Source organism: Heptranchias perlo, chromosome 2, assembly GCF_035084215.1.
Source record: "Heptranchias perlo isolate sHepPer1 chromosome 2, sHepPer1.hap1, whole genome shotgun sequence".
Classification (NCBI taxonomy): domain Eukaryota; kingdom Metazoa; phylum Chordata; class Chondrichthyes; order Hexanchiformes; family Hexanchidae; genus Heptranchias; species Heptranchias perlo.
Window position 1 is genome coordinate 102,304,070 of NC_090326.1, and position 23,337 is coordinate 102,327,406.

The following is a 23,337-nucleotide window of genomic DNA, read 5'->3' on the forward strand; positions in this document are numbered from 1 at the left end:
GTAATATCCTGGTAAACCTCCTCTGTACCCTCACCAAGGCCTTAACATCCTTCCTAAAGTGTGGTGCCCAGAATTGTACACAATACTCCAGCTGAGGCCTAACCAGTGATTTCTAAAGATTTATCATGACTTCCTTGTTTTTGTATTCAATGCCCCATTTACAAAATCAAGTATCTCATACGCTTTCTTAACTGCCTTATCAACTTGCCCTGCCACCTTCAAAGATTTGTGAATATGCACCCCAGGTCCCTCTGCTCTTGTGTCCCCTTCTAAATAGTACCATTTACATTATACTGCCTTTCCATGTAGTTCCTCCCAAAGTGCATCACTTCACACTTATCCACATTAAATTGCATCTCCCATGTGTCTGCCCATTTCACCAGTCTGTCCATGTTCTCTTGAAGTCTGTTGCTATCCTGCTCACTATTTATTACGTTGTCAAGTTTTGTATCATCCACAAACTTCTTACTCCTGATACCCAAGTCCAGGTCGTTTATATATAACAAGAAAAGCAATGGTCCTAATACCGACCCCTGGGACCCACTGCATACTTCTCTCTAGTCAGAAAAACATAGTTTCACCACTACTTTCTGCCTCCTATCCCTTAGCCAATTACGTACCCAATTTACCACTGTTCCTTTAATACCATGTGCTTCTATTTTCCGAATAAGTCTGTTATATAGTACTTTATCAAATGCCTTTTGAAAGTCTATATATACATCTACTGCACTACCGTCACTATCCCTCTGTGATACTTCATCAAGAACTCAATCAGGTCAGTTAGACACAATGGGGGAAAAATTGGTTAAGGGTCCGTTCTGGGCGATAACACCCCGCCTGATGGACCCTGGGCAGACAAGATGCAAGTTTGGTCCCAAGGGAGCACTTACCTGCAATCAGCATTCCTTTCCAGGCCTTGCATGTGGAATGAAAGCAATTTGCACTTTCCACCACTAGAGGGAGCTCCATCTCTTAAAGGGAAGATGTTTCTTAGAAATCTCTTAAAGGTAGCTTGTACCTGTTATTTGCTGAAAATAACAGTCTACTGTCTGCATGGAGTCTGAACAGAGATCAGACATCGCGCACATAAAACACAGATGCAGATCCCATCCCTATGTTTACACACTGATGAGTTATTTATAACAGTGAATAAAGGTTGCGCATTACTGAATCCCACATCCTCCAATCTGCACACCAGACCTCACCAGTCTGCCGATCTGAGTTTGTACCAGGCCTGCGAGAATGCGTGCACCAAGGTTCTCTGCTGATGCACTAGAGACCTTGGGTGCAAGAGGTGGACAGAAGGAGGGACATCCTATATCCGCAGTGGGGGGGGGGGGGGGGGGAGGTGGGTGGCAAGAGGCCCTCCAGACATATACTCAAAAGACAGTGGGAGGCAGCGGGGGATGAAGTCAATGCCAGGCACACAGCATCATGAACATGGATGCAGTGCAGGAAGAAGTTCAATGCTTTGACATGAGTGGTCAAGGTGAGTGAGGTCAACTGTCAAGTGGCGTCTCCTAACAACTGCACCACGCACTGCACCCCCCCATCCCCCACATACCAATAAACTCTTTCCATCAGTACTCAACTCTTCCAATCAGATGCTTCCTCCTGCCCTTACGCACTACCACTGTTTCAAGCCGCCCACCCACAACTCACAGGCCACACGCTGGCAGCTATTCAACCATGACAGGCACATCACCCAGGCACACGCCTCGCTTTCTTGCAGGAGAAGGTGGCGCATATCAAGAGGCAGCAAGTGGCAGTGGCATTTATCCCATCGAGCCTGTTCCACCATTCAGTGGGATCATGGTGGACCTGTGACCTAACTCCATATACCCGCCTTAGCCCCATATGCTTTAATACTCTTGGTTCACAGAAATCTATCAATCTCAGATTTAACATTCACAAGTGAGCTAGCATCAACTGCCGTCTGTAGAAGAGCATTCCAAACGTCTCCCACCCTTTGCATGTGGAAGCATTTCCTAACTTCACTCCTGCACGTCCTGGCTCTAAATGTTAGGCTATGTCCCCTAGTCCTAGTATTCAAGTATAGGAGACCTCCAAAAACAATTACAAATGTCTCGGCAGCCAGAGGCAATAATCCAGCCACCAACCTGTAAATCCTGCATGGTCCCTTTAAATAGCGCCGGTGGGGTGGTCCTTCAGGTGCTCTAAGACACGTTCAGATGGTCGAGGTTAAGACTGTGCGTTGAGTTAAGTGTTAAGTCCCAAAATGCTGTCTATTACTTTAAATCAGCATTGCACACTGATTGAAGGCATTTTCTCCCTACTTTACATGATTCCAGCGTTTCTTATCTGCGCCTGCGCAAACTCCTATACCAAGATGGCGTTTGGCACACGTTACGCAGGAAACGTACGTGCGCATTCAAGACGCCATCTTGGATGTCGGAGATGCCGTGTAGCGCCAAAACAACGGGCGCTACACGGCCCAATTTAGCATCCAGTATGCCTTTAACAAATCTGTGCTTGCTGTCCCTTATTAACCCAGGCTTCTCCATGTGAGAGTTAATTTTGTCCTTGACAATGGTCTCTGGTAGTTTTCTCACCACTGACGTTAGACTGATTGGCACCACTCCCATATCCAAGGAGGTTTGAAAGATTGTGGTCAGAGCTTCAGTTATCTCCACCCTTGCTTCTCTCAGCAACCTAGGATGCATCCCATCTGGACCGGGTGACTTGTTAACTTTGAGTGATACTAACCTATTTAGCACATCCTTTCTATCTATTTTTATCCTATCCAATATCCCTATTCCCCCCTCCTCTACTGCAACATTAACTTCATCCTCTTCTTTTGTGAAGACAGGTGCGAAGAATTCATTTAGTACCTCATTCATGCCCTCTGCCTCCTCAAGAAGATCTCCTTTTTTGTCCCTAATCGGCCTCACCATTCCTTTAACTATCCTTTTACTTTTTATATGTTTATAAAAGATTTTTGGATTCTCTTTCATGTTACCTGCTAATCTTTTCTCATACTCTTTCTATGCCATTCTTATATCCTTTTTCAATTTCCCCTGCACTCTATGTATTCTGCCTAATTTTCGACTGTATTCTGTACCGGACATATGTCATAAACCTCCTTTTTCTGTTTTATTTTAACCTCTATTTCCTAGCTTTGGATGCCCCATCTTTCCTTGGTTTATACCCGAACTATCTCTGCCTTAAGGCCTGCCATTGCTCATTTACTGTTTTCTTGGCTAATCTTTGTTTCCAGTCCACCTGTGCTAGATCCCTTCTCAAATCACTGAAGTTGGCTCTCTTCCAGTTGGATATTTTCACCTAGTTGTAGATTTATTATTGTGGTTATCTAATAGCTTTATTTAATATAACTAAATCAAAATAAAAGCTGAAAGTGCAGCTGGATGGAACTTCTACTTGCCGCTTTGATCCTGCAATGACCCCATCCCAAATCCTGGGAATGGGGTCATTATCAAAATAGGGATGGGTGACTGCACCAGTAATAGCACAACAGGGACCCCCACTGTCGTGGAGCAGACAGAATTTCAGGGACAGCCACAAGCTGGTTGACATGAAGGGGAAAAGATCTTATTGGTTACTTCATTGATAGTAGTCCTAGAATGCAACCGCAATCCATACCTCTGGGATCGATCGTGGTTCGATTTCTTTCTTTCTGCAGGTATATGTACCCCCGGGCTTTACAGCTGGATATGTGCAGAATTCACAGGGGACCCTGGAACATAGCTAGAGCCACCCCACCCCCTCCACCCCCACCCCCGCAAACTGAAGTTCGGACATGGGAAGGGGACGGGCAGAAGAAGCAACCGCCCCCTCTCATAATCTGCCATTTGTTTTTCCACAGGGCTTAAGTTTAGAATGGTAGGTTCCCGCCTCCACTTCGAGTCCATCCACCACCACTACCCTGACTTCCACCCCAAGAAAGGGCAGGAGTTCTAGACTAAAATTTTTAAAACTTCTGCCACGTGGCCTCTCAGCTCTGTACCCGGTTTTCATTATCTCTTTCTTTAAAACAATTTCACTCTTACTTTGTGTTGTTTTTTTTACTTCTCTTTTCTTGTTTAAAAATAGCTTGCAGAAAGAGGGCCCGAATGCCTCACAAGCAGTACTAATCTGGAGGTGACTTAAAAGCTGCAATCCAGTCTTTATTGAGCTTCACTTTCATGGTTTATGACATAATCTGCGATTGTTTTGTCCCATACTCTCTCCCATTTAACCAATATTGGCCATGTAACTTACTCCAAGGTATTTATTATAATATATGAGTTTGTTCTAAGTGTGATAGGTGACAAGTTATTTTAAATATATTTGAGTTTATTCTTAATGAACAAGATGTATGATTTGTTAGTATCCAGTAATGATTCTGATATAATTTCATTGATTCTAGGCAGCTTCTGCATTCATATTTATGACTAAATAGATTCTGTGTTGCTCAGAAGCCTTGCAGTCCTTACCCACAGCAGTGCCTTTGGAAATCCAGAAGATGGCAGTATGTCAGTGATGTTTCAGATGGTGTGCAATGTACAGCATAACAATTCATGGTTAATCTTCTGGCTGCTTTTTTATTTTAATGATATGTTGTGGAACATAGCTCCATGATTTTTATAGCTCAGCATCATAAATTGAAACTCAGTTTTTACTGAGTGCACTTTGTGTAAATTGCTTCTAGAAATGAATTCAAGATGTGATAAGACAATTAGATTTGGATCTAATGAGCACATCCGAATAAAAGAGGCTAAAGGAATTGGGTGGTGCAGTGGGCTAGACACTGGCCTTTCACCTCTGGGACCTGTTAAAATCCAACTCAGACTGATAAAATGCCTGCTGGCTGTGAGGGTCCTATGTTAAATGAGTTTGGGGGTATTCAATCCAGTGGACATAGGCCTGCAGCACAAAGCTGCCCCGAATTCAGCACTAAATAGCACTGCCACTTAGAAGGATAGTTGGTGTGAGAAATGTGAAAAGATGCCACGCTGCTTCAGTAGGGACAGGCTTCTGAGGTTAAGGATGAGGTACGTTGTTAGAACAGAGTGGAGGGAGAGCTTTATCCTGCATCTAACTGTACTATACCTGACCTGAGTATGCTTGACCCTGATGCTGGGCGCTATTCCCCAGCACTAATTATCTTGACAAGCACACACATAAAAATTAAAAAGTATGCTATTGCCTCTGTCCTCTCTATTCCAGCTGATCTCCCCGTGTGTATTCACACAACATCTTTGCAGCTGCATAGTTTTTTGTTATTGATAATTTTAGAGCAAAACTGCTTTGTGACCCACAAGGTCTTTGTATATTCAGGTTGGTGGCAGCCATGTTTTTTGGTTACTGCTTTCACCCATCTCCCTTCTCCTGGTAAAAATGTCCTGCATTGTAAACCGTGCAGTTTGCAGTTTAATTCGCAAAACAGCAAAAATCATGACTGTACAGAGCTGCTTTTGAAAGAGGGCCTGTACCAGAAATGGCACATTAGGCAATGCAATCCTCATCTATGAAGTTATCATTCACAACTACAATGTAATAGTCTTTTGTACAGTGAGTCAAAGGAGCTACTGATTTTGAGAAATATAAAAGGTAACAGGGAGTTGTAAATAATTCAGTTGAATATAAAATCATTCAAGCAGTTTACAGAAAAGTAATCTTTCTGTAGATTTTGCTTTTAAAATATGAACGTTAACTTGACAAAAGCTAAAAGCATTTAAGACAGCAAATACTTAAGATAATATTTTTCAGAATGTAACATAGAAAGATTTATATAAATAAGAGATTTTAGCAGAAAAGTAAAGGTTAATTTGATGCAGAGTAAACAGTTTGGTTCAGAGTAAGAAAAGCTTATAATAGTTGGGAATTAGTTTTTCTTGATCATAAAATACTATATGTCATTGGCTGTATAGTTTTCTTTCTAGTTTTGGCATTTTTTAATGGCATAGCACTGGAAGTTGGGATGGTTCAGGCAATGATCTTCTCTGCAAGGTTTGCGCTACTCAGTGCTTTTGATTTTTCTCTGTGGTCAAGACTCTGACGTTGCAAGGTGCTTCATCTGCTGACCAGGCAGGAACTGATGAAACACAATAAAATCATGGCTGGCAGACGCATGAGTGGCCTGGATGAGACACAGAAGCAGCACCTCTGTGTCTCATCACCACCCTAGATAATTATCAAGGACATAACTCAGTACCATACTATGTGGTATGTTTAACCACTGGGAAGAATTTTTTTTTAATTCCATTTTTTTTAGAATACACTTACCTTTTTTGCTGTGGATTTTAGTCCTTGGGCGCAATTTTCCCGGGAAATTGTGGGGGCGGGGGAGGGCTCCAAAAATTGGGGAAATCCCATTCGGGTTCGGAACCCGGCTCCAACCCGCAGACTTCCAGGTTCCCCACTGACGCATCTTGATGCAGTTGTTTAGATAGTTTAAGGAGTTGAACTACTTAATTTTCTCCACATTGAGGCAGGGGTGCGATTTTGAAATGTCCTCAGCGTGTTTCCTGAGAGAAACACTCCGGGCTCGATGTTAGCAGGGCTGCGGGTTCGCGGCGGGGGGGCTATTGGGCGCGTGGGTGACACGCCCGGTGAAATTAGTCAGCCACCCACGCGATCGCAGCCCAATTGGATCCACTTACCTTGTCTTCCGGGTTCCCCACTGCTGATCTGCACGTCGGGCGGGCTGATCATGCGCAGTAAGATCTGTCAGCTGGAGGAGCTCTATTTAAAGGGGCAGTCCTCCACTGACAGATGCTGCAACAAATAGAAAAAATTACAGCATGGACCAGCCCAGGGGGAAGGCTGCTCCCAGGTTTAATGATGCCTCACTCCAGGTATCATTAGATGGGGTGAGGAGGAGGGGGAGGAAAGAGATCTTCCCCCCCCGGCGGGCGGGAGGAAGTGGCCTGTCTCTGCCACCAGGAAGGCCTGGCTCGAGGTGGCAGAGGAGGTCACCAGCACCACCAACATATCACGCACCTGCATACAGTGCAGGAGGTGCTCCAATGACCTCAATAGGTCAGCCAAAGTGAGTACACTTACTCATTCCCCTACACCTCATCTGCCACATCACCGCCCCCACCCCACACTTCCTTCTGCACTGCCAACACTACTCTGTCACATCACCCCTCATACCCACTCAAACCTCATCCTCATCTTACCTGCACTTACTCACCTCACCAGTACTCATCCCGCCACTACCACTCAACCCAATCCTCATACAATCTCATGGCTCTATCTCATACTCACCCTCTCGTGCATCTTTTTCACAGTCAGCCTCACTCAACCTGCCACTACCTGTGCTGCAGCCACAGGGCATGCATCACATATGTGCAGTAGGCAGCATAAGGCAAATGTGTCATGAGCATGAAGGGGATGCACAAGGGTGTTTGAGGGTTTGTCATGGTTTTTACTTCTATTGAACTTCTGACCAACTCACATTACATATTATATTGGCACCACTACTGCCATGTCTTTGCGAATCTTGTCTGGTTTGTGCAATGATGCCCTCTCCTGAGGATCACTATGAAGACCCACAACTGATGCCACCCATTGTGTCACTGCAGAATGGGTGTAGGTGTATTTGCAGGGCTCTTTTGTGCAGACGACTGAGAGATGTCGGCGATGTCCCCGGTGGCACCCTGGAAGGATGCGGAAGAGAAGTTGTTGAGGGCAGTGGTGACTTTGACAGCGACAGGTAAGAAGATGGTGCTCGGGCCAGCCAGGAGCAGCTCGGCATGAAGGAGGCAGCAGATGTCCACAACTACATGTCGAGTGACTCTGAGCCTCCGTGTGCACTGCTGCTCAGAGAGGTCCAGGAAGCTGAGCCTCGGTCTGTGGACCCTGTGGCGAGGGTAGTGCCCTCTGCGATGCATCTCTCTCTGCGGTAGCCCTCCCTCCAGCTGTACAGGTGGATGTGTCACAGCACTCTGTTGTGGAGCTCCACATGTCAGAGGTGGACGGCCTGGATGGCGAGGCTGGTGATGCTGTTCGCCCTCCGAGGAGGTCATGACTGCAGCTACGGCGGCCCCCATCCAGAAGATGTACATCTGAGGGGGTCCGCAAGGTAGGTACATGTCTCTTGACCCCGGGGTAAGTGTGCAAGTTGGTGAATTTGATTGTCAGGAGGAGGGTGGTGGAGGCTAACCTTTGTCCCAAGTGAGTGAGGGTCTCCCCCACCCACCACCTGTCAAATGGACCTTTGCAGCTGCCACAGGCTGAACTGGGAGTGTTTCCCCCAGTATGGGAAACAGTTCCAGCTGTCTATAAAATCCCACCCCCCCTCACATAATCACTTAATCAGGTCAGTTAATGACCTGAAATAGCACAATAAATGCTTTTAAGTGGCATCCCGCTGGCTTTAATTGCCTGCGGGATTCCCACCAGCGGGGGCTGCGTGCGCACGCCGACGCGTCAGTGGGGAACCCGGAAGTGGGCGGGTTGGAGCTGGGCTCCGGTCCCGCTCCAGGATTGCCCAATTTTCGGAGCCCCCCCTCCAGGTACGCACCAGATAGCGGGTGCTAAAATGATGCCCTCCATGTTGCAGCAGACGTGTTCCAGCCAGCAGCCAGTGGGACATTCAAATGCTTCTTTGACAGATGGGGAGAAAAGCTCACTTATTGCAGCAGGGCACTCAATTTTTTCAGACAAAGTTTTGGCTGCAAGATCTTTATGTTTTCACTGAAAATTCTTACTTTGCACTCAAAATTCTTCTGTTCGCACATATTTAACTACTTTGCGGACCCCCTCAAACTCACACCGTCAGGATGGGGGGGGGGGGGGGTGGCGCCATGGCTGCATTCACCACTACATCCGAGGACGAGCTACATCACCAGCCTCGCCAGGCACGGCGTCCACCTCCGCTACTTGGGGCTCCACAACACAGTGCAGCGGCTCACCTGGCTGCTCGTGAGGCCAGAGAGTCACTGATATGTGAACAGTTCTCCTAACATCAGAAAGTGCGAACAGTCCAACTGGAAAGATCAGCGTCCACACCAGGCTGCCCACCCCTCCCTGCACAAAACAGTCCTACAACTACACATACACCCACTGTAAAGTGACCCAATGGGTGGTATCAAGTTTCGCCGTTCATGAAAGAGCCCTATCACAAAAGCCAGTCAAGAATGGTTAAGACGTGTCAGCAGTAGTGATAATAATAAAATTTGATGTCACTTTAACAAAAACTAAATATAAATGAAAAACATGACAGTCTGTCAAACACCCTTGTGCATATTCTTTTGTTCACAAAACCTTCGCCTTTCTCTTATGACTACTTCTACGTGGTGCATCTCCTGTGGCTGCAGCAGATGTAGTGGCAGGTTGCTCATGTTCATGCCCTGACTGCTTAGATGCTTTGGGCCTACACCCTCTGGGTTTTGGAGCCCGTGAGGGCCCCTGCAAAGACTGCTCCACCTGCACCTGTGCAGGGGCAGACTCGGCCACCTAGAAAGGAGGCAGCATTGTGAGTACTGGTTGAGAGGGGGTCAACGGGTGAGACGTGGGAGCGCTTTGAGTGGCGTTCCCACTTCCATGTCCCCTTTTGCCATCATTCCTTCCCTGGGCCAGGATAACATCACTCCTACCACTCTGCTGGACAACATTTTGGAGGACATGTGTGAAGCCTTGAAGGGCCAGTGCTAGTGTATCTGTCTGCCTGTTTAAGGCGGCAGAATGTTGTTCACTGTGAGTCCGAATGGCTGTTGTCAGGGCCTGAATGGACTCATTTGTGAACCGTGCTTGAAGCTCAATGGAGGCTAGCCTTCTCTCCATCGCAGACATTTCAGCACTTACCTGTGACAGTATCTCAGAGAGTTGCTCAGCGTCCCTGTGACACTATCACAGAGATTCCCTCACATATCTGTGCCACTATTCCACTCATGCAGGAGTTGGACTCCTCCATCCTCTGCGCTATTGTGGAGAGTGTGCGTGGCACCTGTTCCAGTACCTCCCAAATATGCTGCTGTCCCTCGATCATTCTCCTTTTAAAGGATGGCTCCCGGGGTTCCGCATCTGCATCCAGCTGAGCAGAGCCTGGAGAGGAGTGCTCCCACCGATGCCGACTCTCCACAACTGCCCCTGTCACCAGTGTCTGCTCAACTAACTGAGGACTAGGACCCACCGAGGTGTATCTGCGCTGGTGGATGGCTCGCTGAGATGTGATGGTGTGCCCTCAGAGGCTAGCAGGTCCTCTGAGGAATCACCCTCTGCCGTCACAGCAGTCACTGAAGGCCCTGTAAGAGAACAGAAGGCAATATTAAGCATCATCACAGATGTGTCATGTTGCGATGAGCATACTGAGGTGCTGAAGATGGCAAGGCATGTTAACATCAATTCGTATTGTGTGTGATGAATGTTAAAGTTCTGTCACCAGACGTTTGTGGGATGCCAGTCTCGGCGTCCCCGACGGACAGGCACTCGAGGTTGTGGCTCAGCTCCAGCGCCTCCTGCTCCGCGCCTGTAAGCACGACGATTTGTTGCAGCCCCCCTCCGGTCCCCGCTCTCTCCTGTGCATTTTGCGCTCTCTTCTCCTAGAAGGGGAGAAAGAACAGACGTGAGTGAGTGATGGTGAAGTGGCCAACCGATGAATACATTGGTTTGGGTAAGGCTGACCGTGAAAGAGATGTGTCAGAGGGTGAGTATGAGACAGAGCCATAACATTGGATGAGGATTGGGGTGAGCAGTAATGGTGGGATGACTAATGGGGAGCTGAGGAAGTGCTGAGAAAGTGCAGGTAAGTTGAGGCTAAGCCTTAAGTGGATGTGAGGAGTGATGGGATAGAGTAGTGTTGGCAGTGCAGAATGAGTTGGGGGGTGGGGGCGGTGATGTGGAAGACGGAATGTAGGAGAATCAATAAGTGTACTCACTTTTGCTGACCTAGTTAGGTCATTGAAGTGCTTCCTGAATTGGATCCAGGTGCGGGAGATGTTGCTGCTGCTGGTGACCTCCTCTGTCACCTCGAGCCAAGCCTTCTTGGTGACAGAGACAGGCCACTTCCTCCCATCCGCCGGGTAAAACAGATCCCTCCTCCTCCTCACCCCATCCAGTAGCACCTGGAGTGAGGCATCGTTGAACCTTGGAGCAGCCTTGGCCCTGTGCTGCTCCATTGTGGTGTGTGGGTGTTTGCTCCAGGAAAAGGCATTGGAGGACTGCCCCCTTAAATAGAACTCCTCCACCTGACAGCCTGTGATGCAGTCCACCCGCTGCACAGCTTTCGGAAGCCACGTTAAGTGGCACCAATTGAATCGCGATCACATGGGGAAAGGACATTTTTTATTGGGCGGATTACCCGCGTGCCCATTCCCCCCCCCCCCCCCCAGCTCCGCTGCCATCCCGCCTCCACTCCAATATCGGGACCCTGGACACTAGCTGCTCATCTGCCAGCACCATGGCAGTAAAAATATCTATAGCAGGATAATGATATTAGTTACTTGCAACTTTAAAAAGAGAACAAGCAAATGCAAAGTACTCACCTGAAATGTCTGATGTGAATTAGCCTGATCCATCTCTTTAGGAAATCTGTCAATACTAATAGCAGGCAACCATAGAACTGAGCACGTGACTGGTTGTAAAGCAGATGGTCTTAGTAATATGCTGCCGTACTGTTCCTTGGTAAAGCTTTTCCATTCGAACATAGAGAGAGGATAAATTACATTGAGTGGAGATTTACTAGAAAATAGAACTAGAGTGTCACTGTGACCCTTGGTGTTTGTCTGACACCATGACCCTTTGTGGTGGAATTCATAAACCATGAAAGTAAGACATTTATTTTCCCTGAAATGATCTGAAGTTGTTCACGCCATGCATTAGGTTGATTTACAAATTAAAGATTAATACAATTAATAAAGTGATGCTGATGCTTGCTATTCCAACCCTTGCCCCAAGTGAACCAAGATCAGATGACATGAAAGAAATCAATTCTCGGTGTAAAATTAAAATGGAATAGGTTTTAAATTATGTTGTAGGCCAGTTACCACATTAATTGGGCAATGAGCAATTCTGCAGTGATATAAATCATGTGACACATTTTAGGCTATAACACAGTTGTAGGATTCAAATTGAGTCATGTAACTGTATGACATCAATTTTAATAAAGGTTCCATTAAGGGGGCTCTGTCTTCATGAAAAATAATTTGGCAATTTATTTTGGATGGGAGGGAGTAAGGAGAGGAGAGCCAGAAGAATCACATGCCATTTTTGTCACAGTGCTATCACATCCAAGTGACAAGATAATTTAGCTTAAAGTCACTTACTCACCAAGTCGGGCAATGATTCATGTGGTGTGGAGAGTCATGAAATGTAGGTCAGAAAATTAAATATGGAAAATGTCATACCAGAAATCTTTGACAATTCTACTCACTGTTCCGGTGAACCAATCATTATGGTGTATCTCTTTCACCATCATTTCTGCACAGTTGACTAAGTCAATCAATTTAAGGCTGTAACATGTGCAGTAAAGCAGGAAGATGGCATGCGGTAGTGTCAATAATGTGCTCCATCAGTGAATGCTAGATTTCTGTTGTGTCACTGCGCGGAAGTGTCAAACAGAATCCAAATATTTCCGATAGAATGGATGGGGGAGGGAAAGGGGAGATTAGGGTAGAGATACCCTGAGTCCCTCTCACCACCATTTTGGAACCAGTTTCAGATGGGAGCAGTTCATTGCCTTATTGGCTGTGGGTGCTATGTTTCATATGAGCATCCAATTGGGAAAAAAGTGAGGAAACAACTTACTTGGCAAGACTTCATAGAGGACTAACTCTATTATTCAGTTTGTTCTCTGCAGTCCTCTTTCTATATATCGTCAGGGACTTTACTCATCCAATAATGGTATTTTTTTGTAATTCATTCTCTCATCTTACATTTATTGCTAATATATTTATAATTAATTTCATTATATTCATATGATTCTCTTAATAAAAAGTTAAGAAAGAGATTAATGCTGTCACACAAAATAAATACATCAAGCTGTGACATGCAGATCATCTGTAGCTGAGCTCTTTGTTAATCACTTCATGATGGTGTAGCCCCAAAGGGAGCTTCTGTTGATTCATGTTCTGTGCCAGAACAATTTGCTACTATTATCCATTTGAAATAACACAAGAGATTTTGATGTAATCTAGTTCAATGGTAGCAACCATCAGCAATGCTTCACTTTTGACTTGTGGTCAAAAAATACACCATAGACTTTTGCACATGCACTTTTGTTCTGTACCATGCTGTTGGGATGATAGACTGAAGGGGAACTGCAGAACTATTAAGTAATGTGTGTGTGCCTAATTGCACCAGGCCAACTCAGGGCCTTCAGCCAGTAGCCCTGAAATTCCCAGTTTGCATCACTGTATTCAAAATTTTCCAACTCCTCAAATATTGACAACTCTCAAGGCACCCCAATGCTAAATTGCAAAAAATATTGGAGTAGATTTTCAACTTGCCGCCCGAGCATAAAACTGGCATTGAGATTGGTCACCCGTTATAGAAACTGCCCAATTTTCATTTCCATTGATTTAAAATGGAAATGAAAATCTGGCAGTCAACTACCCAAAGGAGACAGTGCTATCACTGCACAAGATGTTTTTCATTAGTAAACAGCAACAGGAGTGGTGTACTAGTATGTCAACAAATACAGAAATATAATGTTGATCTCTTAGGGTCCAAGGATTGCATTTTGAAAACCCATGTTCTATCCCTAAAAGTACATCATTAATATTTAATCATTCCTTTCATGTTTTGAAGTAAACATTGATAAATCCATTGAGACCGTTTACATTAGCTTTTACTGATTTTCACCAATAAATTTCTGGATTTTTCCAGGTTGCTGAATCAGTAAAAACTGATTTCTGCCCTATTTTGACCCATAAAGGGATGAATTCTTCCTGGTCTTAGTGAATCCCAAGATGTGCATGTGTCCCTTTAGTCATCTCATCTTGCATGTAATGTAATGTGATGCACATACATCCTGGGGCCTGACATTCATTGCCAAATTCTGGAAGGGAGGTAACTTAAGGCAAGTTCTTTCAGCACTTAGAGAAGTTTGATAAAACATTTAAATGTAATATTATGCCTATCACACCTGACTTGTGGTGCCAGAAGGAAAATGAAAGTGGCAAAGAGGAATTATGACAAAATTTAATAGGGTACACACTTAATAGACAATATTCTATTTTCTGGCCAACCAAGGATCAGCCTGAAGTACACCCTTGATCAATATCCAAGAGACTCAGTTAAGGACAGTAAAAACATTTATGGTTTATATTGGAGATGGAACAAGAAAGGAATGTGTATCAAGATGTATGTCCATTTAAGAGCTTTTATACTGTGAAATAATGATACGCTCTGGCACAAAAATGTACGGAAGAAAATATATCTGAAGAGCTTTGATAACGATTACATCCATGTTACTAATAAGATGGATACACTGCATTCAATAATTGCAATAATACCATTCAGATCACATACTTGAAAATTTAAATTTAGCATCAGTTATTTCATGTTTGTCAGCGTTTTAAAATATTTGTGTTTCATGATGCTATGGTGACGATGTGCCACTTTAAACATACATTTTAGGAGTCAACACTTGCAATGCACATTCCATTTGCAATTACTGTAAATATATTTTATCTTTAAAATAACTTGATAGTATTTGTGATTATGGAAACTTATATTAGTTTGGAGCATACATCCCTTATAATACTGCATTTCAGTGATAGTCAAAATAAACATTAGTTTTACTGAGTTACCTTATTGAGGCTCCATTTTAGCCCTTATTGTTTCCTGCTTTTGATGCTAAAAGTCAAAACTGAAAAACACCTGACAAGCCAGGTTTTTAAACCAGCAATAAAAATTGACTTTCAAGGTTCTTATAAATATATCTGTTAGTTCTGTTTAATAGTTTGGTCTTTAATCAAAAAGGCTGTGAGTAAGTCTTGTGCCAAGCATGAGGTTTTATTAAGTGTTACAAAACAAGATACGTAGTAAAGATGTGAAAATACAGTATTACAAGTTATAGCACACCATGTCAGACGTTGCAATACAACCTGGCAAAAGGTTTACATCGACAAGATTCCCGAGGTGATCAAATCCGAACCTGCGTTAAGATATTGAGCTATCCAGTAGCTCCGAGAATATTCTAGCAAATACATTTCACGTTCTTACATATATACCCATAATCACACAGTAAAATCTGCTGTATCCCAAACTTCCTTTCAATCTTCATGTCAATCAATTTCTCTGTAGGCCAAACACCATCTGCTGATGCCTTACATTCCCCAAAAAGATAGTAATGCTTCCCATGCCAGCATGTTTAGAAACATCTATGGTACTCGGAGATGTGGGGCAGGATTTTAAATGGGAAAAACGGGTGGGTTGGGGGCGGGGGGGCACTGAAAATTGCAACAATTTCAGAGCCCCCTCCAACTCGCCCATTTCTGTTTTTTACCGGGGTGGGGCCTTTAGAGGCCGGGATTTCCGGGCCTTCTCCTTCATGCCACTTGAGAGGAGGCGAGAAGGCCTGAACCTGCAGGTAAGTGCCGTTATAGTACAGCTTGGGAGCCCGGTGGAGCAGGAGTACTTCCCACAGGCCCAACAAACCTACCTGCAGTGACCACTGCAACGATCATGGACCCCGCCCCGCCCCCAACGATTGCGACTCCACCCCCAATGATTGCAGACCACCCCCCAACGATTGTGACCCCTGCGATGATGCCTGATCCCAACCCCTCCCCATGATTGACCCCGGATCCCCCCCGATGAATGACCCTGATCTCCCTCCCGTTGACTGACACCCGATCTCCCTGCCGCCAATGACTGACACCTGATCACCCCCCGCCCCCGATGACTGACCTCCAATGACTGACCACCCTACCATAACTGACTCCCCCCGGTGACTCCCATGCCCACCCATGCCCACTCATGCCCCTGTGCCCACCCATGCGCACTCATGCCCCTGTGCCCACCTATTCCCCCCATGCCCACACATTCCCACCCCCCCACCCCCCATCCATGCAATCTAAGACTTACTTGTTCATTTACCTAAAGACGCCCTCTTCCTTGCTCTCCTCCCAACCAACTGAGACCAGCCTGTAAATCAGGCTGGACTGTCGGACGGGAAACCGCCAAAAAAAAATGAGACCTCCTTACATCAAAATCGTACGGATGTCCGGGAAATCTTCTGGGATTCCCGTCCGTAATTCGACCCCCGGCCCCTGTCTGCCCCCTACCCTGCTCCGGGCTAAAATCCTGGCCGTGGTGTCTCATAACGTAACGTGATCAATCAAGGATGTTTAGTCAACAAGCTTTGAGACAAACTCAAATACATTCAAAATAATATCTAATTAAGACCTTCTGGAGAAATACTGTGACTTACAATATCATAATGTAAAAATCATTGTGTTATTTGATCAGCCATTACATACTAGATCCTAAATATCAACCAGGTTAAGGCATGTATTCCAAAGATAATTCCTGAATCAGATTCCATTAGGTTTATAGTCCACTATAAATTGGACTTAGTTCTGTACTGTGATATGAAATGTGGAAAGTTATGAATATTATTGTAATTCTGCAAAAATAAAAAAAAGCCCATGGCAATACTTCCATTTGTTGATCTGCTGATTCCCCATGCTACAGGATGGCCATGGTCTTTTAATCCACTGTTACAGTTAGATCATTTTTTTTCATCTCCTTTCAGCTGCTCTAGATTTTCTGAAGAAAGTGTCCTCAAACTTGGGAGTGAACATTGTGGACCGGATGATGTTGGATGTGGATATCCTGATGACAGAAATGAAAATGGTAAATCAATAAAACCAGTGTTAAAACATTAAAAAAAACTGACATAGTGAGGTGCAGCTGTATTGCTTTGAATAGACAGTTACATGATGATTTGTATTTTTTAGTGCCCTTGGCTGTTGTTTAAGTGAAAGTGAAACATTTGCCTGAGGAAGGAGAAAATCTCCGAAAGCTTGTGAATTTAAAATAAAATTGCTGGACTATAACTTGGTGTTGTAAAATTGTTTACAAAAGTTTAAGTGAAAGACAATACATTTCTAGGCATTCTTATTGTAGGCAAACAATAGTAGAACCTGCTAAAGATTTGACAGAACTCTTTAAAAATAGAACTGTCATAGTAGGTTGGATATCCAGTCAGTAGAATGTGTAACTTGTCCCTTTGCTCAGTATCCCATTGAAGGCCTCTAGTGCAGAACAAAAACCTGGATTAATTCTTCCTACAATTATTCAGCATCTTTCTTGCTTCCATTTCTCTCTAATTTTTCCTGCATTCTGCACAGTTGAACTGCCTCCAATCTTTCAGCCTATGTCCATCTATTTACCTCTGTATTGTCTTTCAATCTCAGTCTTTTCTTCCTTCCCCAATTTTCTCCTCCGTTCTTCCAGGAGTCAATGGGGGAAATTTTAACTCCCAATAAGAGGTGGGTTGGGGGCGAGTGGGAAGTTAAAATAATAGATTTTTCCAGCACGACCGTAACCCAGCTCCAATGCACCCACTTCCAGGTTTAACGGAGGTGCATTTGGATGCATGTGAGCAACCTACTTGCGGGAGGCGGGTCCCTAATTAGCAGGTGGGTAGTTATCGGAGCAATTTACATAAGAACATAAGAAATAGGAGCAGGAGTAGGCCACACGCCCCTCAAACTTGCTCCACCATTCAGTAAGATCATGGCTGATCTTCGACCTCAACTCCACTTTCCCGCCCGATCCCCATATCCCTTGAATCCCCTAGAGTCCAGAAATCTGTCTATCTCAGCCCTGAATGTACTCAATGACTCAGCATCCACAGCCCTCTGGGTTAGAGAATTCCAAAGATTCACAACTCTCTGAGAAATAGATGGACATAGGCTGAAAGATTGGAGGCAGTTCAACTGTGCAGAATGCAGGAAAAATTAGAGAGAAATGGAAGCAAGAAAGATGCTGAATAATTGTAGGAAGAATTAATCAAGGTTTTTGTTCTGCAGTGGTCATTTAAGACTGAGATGAGAAGGAATTTCTTTATCCTGCGACAATGCCCCTAATTCTAGACTCTCCAGCAAGGGGAAACAACCTCTCAGCATCTATCCTGTCAAGGTTCCTCATAATCTTACATGTTTCAATTAGATCACCTTTCATTCTTCTAAACTCCAGAGTGTATAGGCCCATTCTACTCAACCTCACCTCATAGGACAACCCTCTCATCCCAGGAATTAATCTAGTGAATCTTCGCTTCACTGCCTCTAAGGCAAGTATATCCTTCCTTAGATAAGGAGACCAAAACAATATACAGCACTCCAGGTAATGTCTCACCAAAGCCCTGCACAATTGTAGTAAAACTTCCTTACTTTTGTACTCCAACCCCTTCGCAATAAAGGCCAACATTCCATTTGCTTTCCTAATTGCTTGCTGTACCTGCATGCTAACTTATTGTGTTTCTTGTACAAGGACACCCAAGTTTCTCTGAACACCAACATTTAATAGTTTCTCACCATTTAAAAAATATTCTGATTTTCTATTCTTCCTACCAACATGAATAACCTCACCACTCCATCTGCCACCTTCTTGCCCGTTCACTTAATCTGTATATATCCCTTTGCAGACTCTTTGTGTGCTCCTCTCAGCTTAATTTCCCACGTAGCTTTGTACCATCAGCAAACTTGGATACATTACACTCAGTCCCTTCATCTAAGTCATTAATGTAGATTGTAAATAGCTGAGGCCCAAGCACCGATCCTTCCGGCACCCCACTAGTTACAGCCTACCAGCCTGAAAATGACCTGTTTATCCCTACTCTCTGTTTTCTGTCTGTTAACCAAGCCTCTATCCATGCTAATATGTTACCCCCAACCCCACGAGCCCTTATCTTGTGTAACAACCTTTTATGTGGCACCTTATTGAATGCCTTTTGAAAATCAAAATATATGACATCTACTGGTTCCCCTTGATCTACCCTGCTAGTTACATCCTCAAAAACTCTAATAAATTTGTCAAACACTATTTCCCTTTCATAAAACTATGTTGACTCTGCCTAATCATATTATGATTTTCTAAGTGCCCTGTACCACTTCCTTAATAATGGATTCCAGCATTTTCCTGATGACTGATGTCAGACTAACTGGTCTTTAATTCCCTGTTTTCCCTCTCCCTCCTTTCTTGAATAGCGGGGTTACATTCGCTACCTTCTGATCCGCTGGGACTGTTCTAGAATTTAGGGAATTTTGGAAGATCATAACCAATGCATCCACTATCTCTGCGTCACCTCTTTTAGAACCCTTGGATGTAGGCCATCAGGTCCAGGGGATTTGTCAGTTTTTAGTCCCATTAGTTTCTCAAGTACTTTTTCTCTACTGATATTAATTACTTTAAGTTCCTCACTCTCATTAGCCCCTTGGTTTCCCACTATTTCTGGTATGTTTTTGGTGTCTTCTACTGTGAAGACAGATACAAAATATTTGTTTAAGGTATCTGCCATTTCCTGATTCCCCATTATAAATTCTCCTGTCTCAGCCTTTAGGGGTGCAACGTTTATTTTTGCTACTCTCTTCCTTTTTACATACTTGTAGATGTTCTCACAATCCATTTTTATATTTCTTGTTAGTTTACTTTCATATTCTATTTTCTCTCTTTTTATCAATTTTTTGGTCGTCCTTTGCTGGTTTCTAAAACTCTCCCAATCCTCAGGCTTACGACTCTTCTTGGCAACATTTTAGGCCTCTTCTTTTAATATAATACTATCCTTAACTTCTTTAATTAGCCATGGGTGGATCACTTTTCCCATGGAGTTTTTATTTCTCAATGAAATGTATATTTGTTGAGAATATTGAAATATTTCTTTAAATGTTTTCCATTGCTTTTCATTCATCATACCCTTTAATTTGGTTTCCTAATCTACCTGAGCCAACTCGTCCATCATACCTATATAATTGGCTTTATTAAAGTTTAAGACTCTAGTTTCTGACTTAAGTGCGTCACTCTCAAACTCAATGTCAAATTCTATTATATTATGATCACTGTTCCCCAGAGGATCTCTTACTGTGTGATTACTAATTAACCCTGTCTCATTACATAATACAAGATCTAAAATAGCCTGTTCCCTGGTTAGTTCCATGACGTATTGCTCTAGGAAACCGTCTTAAATGCATTCCATGAACTCATCCTCCAAACTACCTTTGCCAATTTGATTTGCCCAGTCTGATTATGAGATCTTAATTAGGTGATTTTAAATTGAATTTAAGAGAACCTTCAAATTTAATGCCTCCAGCATGTGTTTCCCGGGCTGCGGGAATCACGGCAGTTAAAAGGAGACGCAAAGTGCCTTTATTGCACTGCTTGTGGGCCAGGAGGAGCAGAGTGCTTCCCCACGGCTCACCAAGTTTACCTTTTAAACAGCCACTGACCCTTCCCCACGATGCCTGATGCACCCCAAACCCCACCCCCCCCACAATGTCCGACGATGTCTGACTTCCCCTACCCCCCTTTCCTGTTTTTGGGGATTTATCCTCCATCCCGTTCTCTTCCCAGCTTCGAGTCAATGTCCAGACCAATGACTCATCCTGGGGTGTAGTTCTTCAGCTGCTGGCTGCCCTCTGGTACTTTGCCTAATTGGCCATTCTCCAGCTGTGAACCTAGACAATGAGGGGGCAATTTTACCCTAATTCACCCCTCGGAAAACTGACAGAATCAGGTGCAACACTTTTTACACCTTGTTCGATTTTACTCCCCATTGAAGTCAACGGAGAGTAATAGTGGTCGGGGTGTAAAACCGGCATTCCACCCGATCTCGTGGGTTTCCTGCCCAGCGAATTAGGTTAAAATTACCCCCTGACTGTCAGCAGATACATAATAGGCACCCGAGCAAGATCTTGTTCCTAGCTGACATCCACATACTTGCACTTTCCAGCACTGGAAAACAGTGAATGGGAGTATGAGGATTTTCTCCCCCTTCTCAAGCCTAAAGCAACGACACCTAATGCGACTTTGGCTGAGATCCGTTCCCTCCAGTCAGAGCTGTATTCATTCTTTGAAGCCTCCTACATAGATGAGGCAGCCAACCATATTTTAAAATAAAGCGTTGTAATACTGCTAGCTGCAGTGATAATTTACTTAGTATCAAACTTACCATCAAACTTACCTTTTGTCAGGAGAACTAATGATCCCATTATGAGCTTGATGTATCATAGACTCTAAATGTTGTATAGAAGGGTAAAAAGATTAATTAACCAGTGCTCCATCTCCCCCCCACCACCCCCCAAAAAAAACACCAGGACAATTTAACTTCTAGGCAAATAGCACATTTTTAGAGCTTATGCCTTAAAGATTTTTCAGATTTATTCAGCATTTATTAATGTTTGGAAAAAGTAGAAAAAAACTGTTAATGCAACATTTTAAAAGTATCTTCCTCAATTTCCTCAATAACAGAAGAAATGTTTAACATGTGTAGAGGTTGTGAGAAAGATATGTCAGCAGCATAAATATCATGAAAATATCAACAGTTTTGTCCTGCACTTTTTTTCAGATCCTGACCCAAAATGTAACTGTTACGTGCAATGATGTGGTCTTGAAGATTAAGGGTGTTCTCAATCTACCAGAGGAGCCATTTTTAAATGAAGTCCTTACAGTTATTACTTGTGGTCATCAGCTGTCCAGTGATGTCTGGAATGTGACTGAGCACTTTCCATCTGTGAAGAGATGGGTTGAATCTGTGAGTTGTAGCTTATTGAAGAGAATATTAAGGAGGATATTGAAAATAGGCAGTATCCATTAGCTGAAATTATTCAGCAGCCAGTCATGACTGGTTTGTAATTCCATTAACATGTGTACAACCCCAGTTTGTACAGCAACACTCACAAATGTAAGTGTGTCTAATAGAGGTTTTAGAATACAGAACTGCTTTAAAAATAATTTTGTAAATTGCTATTTAGTAATAAAAGTAGTAAAGAACTTCCTGTTAGTAAATCATATTAAGGGGAGATTATAATTTTGATGTATGAAACATTTCTGATAGGTTATTACAGTAGGAAGGTTGAAAAACTTAAACATAAACAAGCACTAGTATGAAAATAAAAAAATTCAAAATAATTTCTAAATTAGCAGTGACTGTAAATCTCTGTGTTGTAATTTTATTGGTGAACAAAAATGGTGCTGTGTTTAATCAGTCGGGATCAATACATCCTCTGATGTTGATACTTACTGATTTATTTTTCTTTTAAATGCAAGCACATTTGAATTTGAACTATTTAATAGGCCAGAGCTCAGAATTTTCTCAGTTAATCTGAACTGATTTGGACTGTGACTTCACTGCTCATCCTATAGTCCAATGGACCAATGAACTGATCGGCTGTCTCTCTTAGTATACAGGATTTTCGAGTATCTGCCCATGTAAGATAATGTGATGGTTCAAAAGTGTAACCATGGCAATAACCGTTTCTGCTTCTTTACAGCTTCATCTTTTACAGTCAGTGGCTGCTGGGCGGCAGGATACTCAAGTCACAGTTCCAGATTCGTACAGAGGATGGCAGGAAATAATCACAGCATTTGACACCAACAGCAATTTCTACAATGAGTTCTTCAGGAATTTCACAGATAATATGACTGTTACTTCTGAGCTTTGGAAAGGATTTAATTTTAGCACTTTTCAGGAGCATCTCCTGTGGAACCTGTAAGTGCAATTTAGGCATTTAAATAATATGGAATTCCATCGGGGTACTCCCGGTCTTCTGCTGTAACTCTGGCAGGAGATCGTAGAATCCCTAGGGAAACAGCATAAATGGTTTTGCCGATCTTCCACCAGAGTTATTGCGGGAGATTGGTAGGAACCCCCTAGCCCCCGGTATTTCAGGACTAACGTTCTTTTTGGTGCTGATCACTGTGTGATTCATCCTAGATTAATTAGAGGATGCCCCTTAGTAATTTCTCTCCTCTCTTCCATCAATTATTCCTCTTCCCTTCCCTCTACCCTGAAGGTATTGACTCTCTGAGTTACAGTTCCATCCGTGCCAATCACCTCCCATTACCTTGCCTATGTAGCTATCTTTCATGTTTGAGCCTAGATTGTAAGTGTTGATGCATACAGAGGGTCTCAATTCTTTCTTCACTCCATGTCCACACGTGGACTTACAGCAGAGATGGTTGAATAGTAATCAGGATTTTCTTCACCTTAATGCAGCGACTCTGAAGGCAGTTGTTATGCCCATATCACGTACTGGCTGGGATCAGCCAACTCAGCACAGCCCAGGATTGAACTGCTCACTGGATAAACTAACTGAACCTCTTGGGAGTAATTTAAGAGAGAGGGTTGAAGGTGAGGCAAGTGTCCCACATCTCCTCCACCAAGAAGCATGTGAGACCAACCCATTAAAGACATCCCCCCAC

At 43.7% G+C, this 23,337-nt stretch overlaps 1 protein-coding gene across 1 annotated transcript in view; it reads left to right on the top strand.

The window, feature by feature from the left end:
* Window positions 1-23,337, top strand: part of LOC137341749 (ATP-binding cassette sub-family A member 13-like) — a 336,924-nt gene that overhangs the window by 107,601 nt on the left and 205,986 nt on the right. Inside the window, exons 14-16 of the mRNA XM_068005215.1 lie at window positions 16,670-16,770; window positions 21,482-21,667; window positions 22,407-22,624. Of these exons, the coding sequence (XP_067861316.1) occupies window positions 16,670-16,770; window positions 21,482-21,667; window positions 22,407-22,624 (505 nt within the window). The remainder of the gene's footprint in view (window positions 1-16,669; window positions 16,771-21,481; window positions 21,668-22,406; window positions 22,625-23,337) is intronic.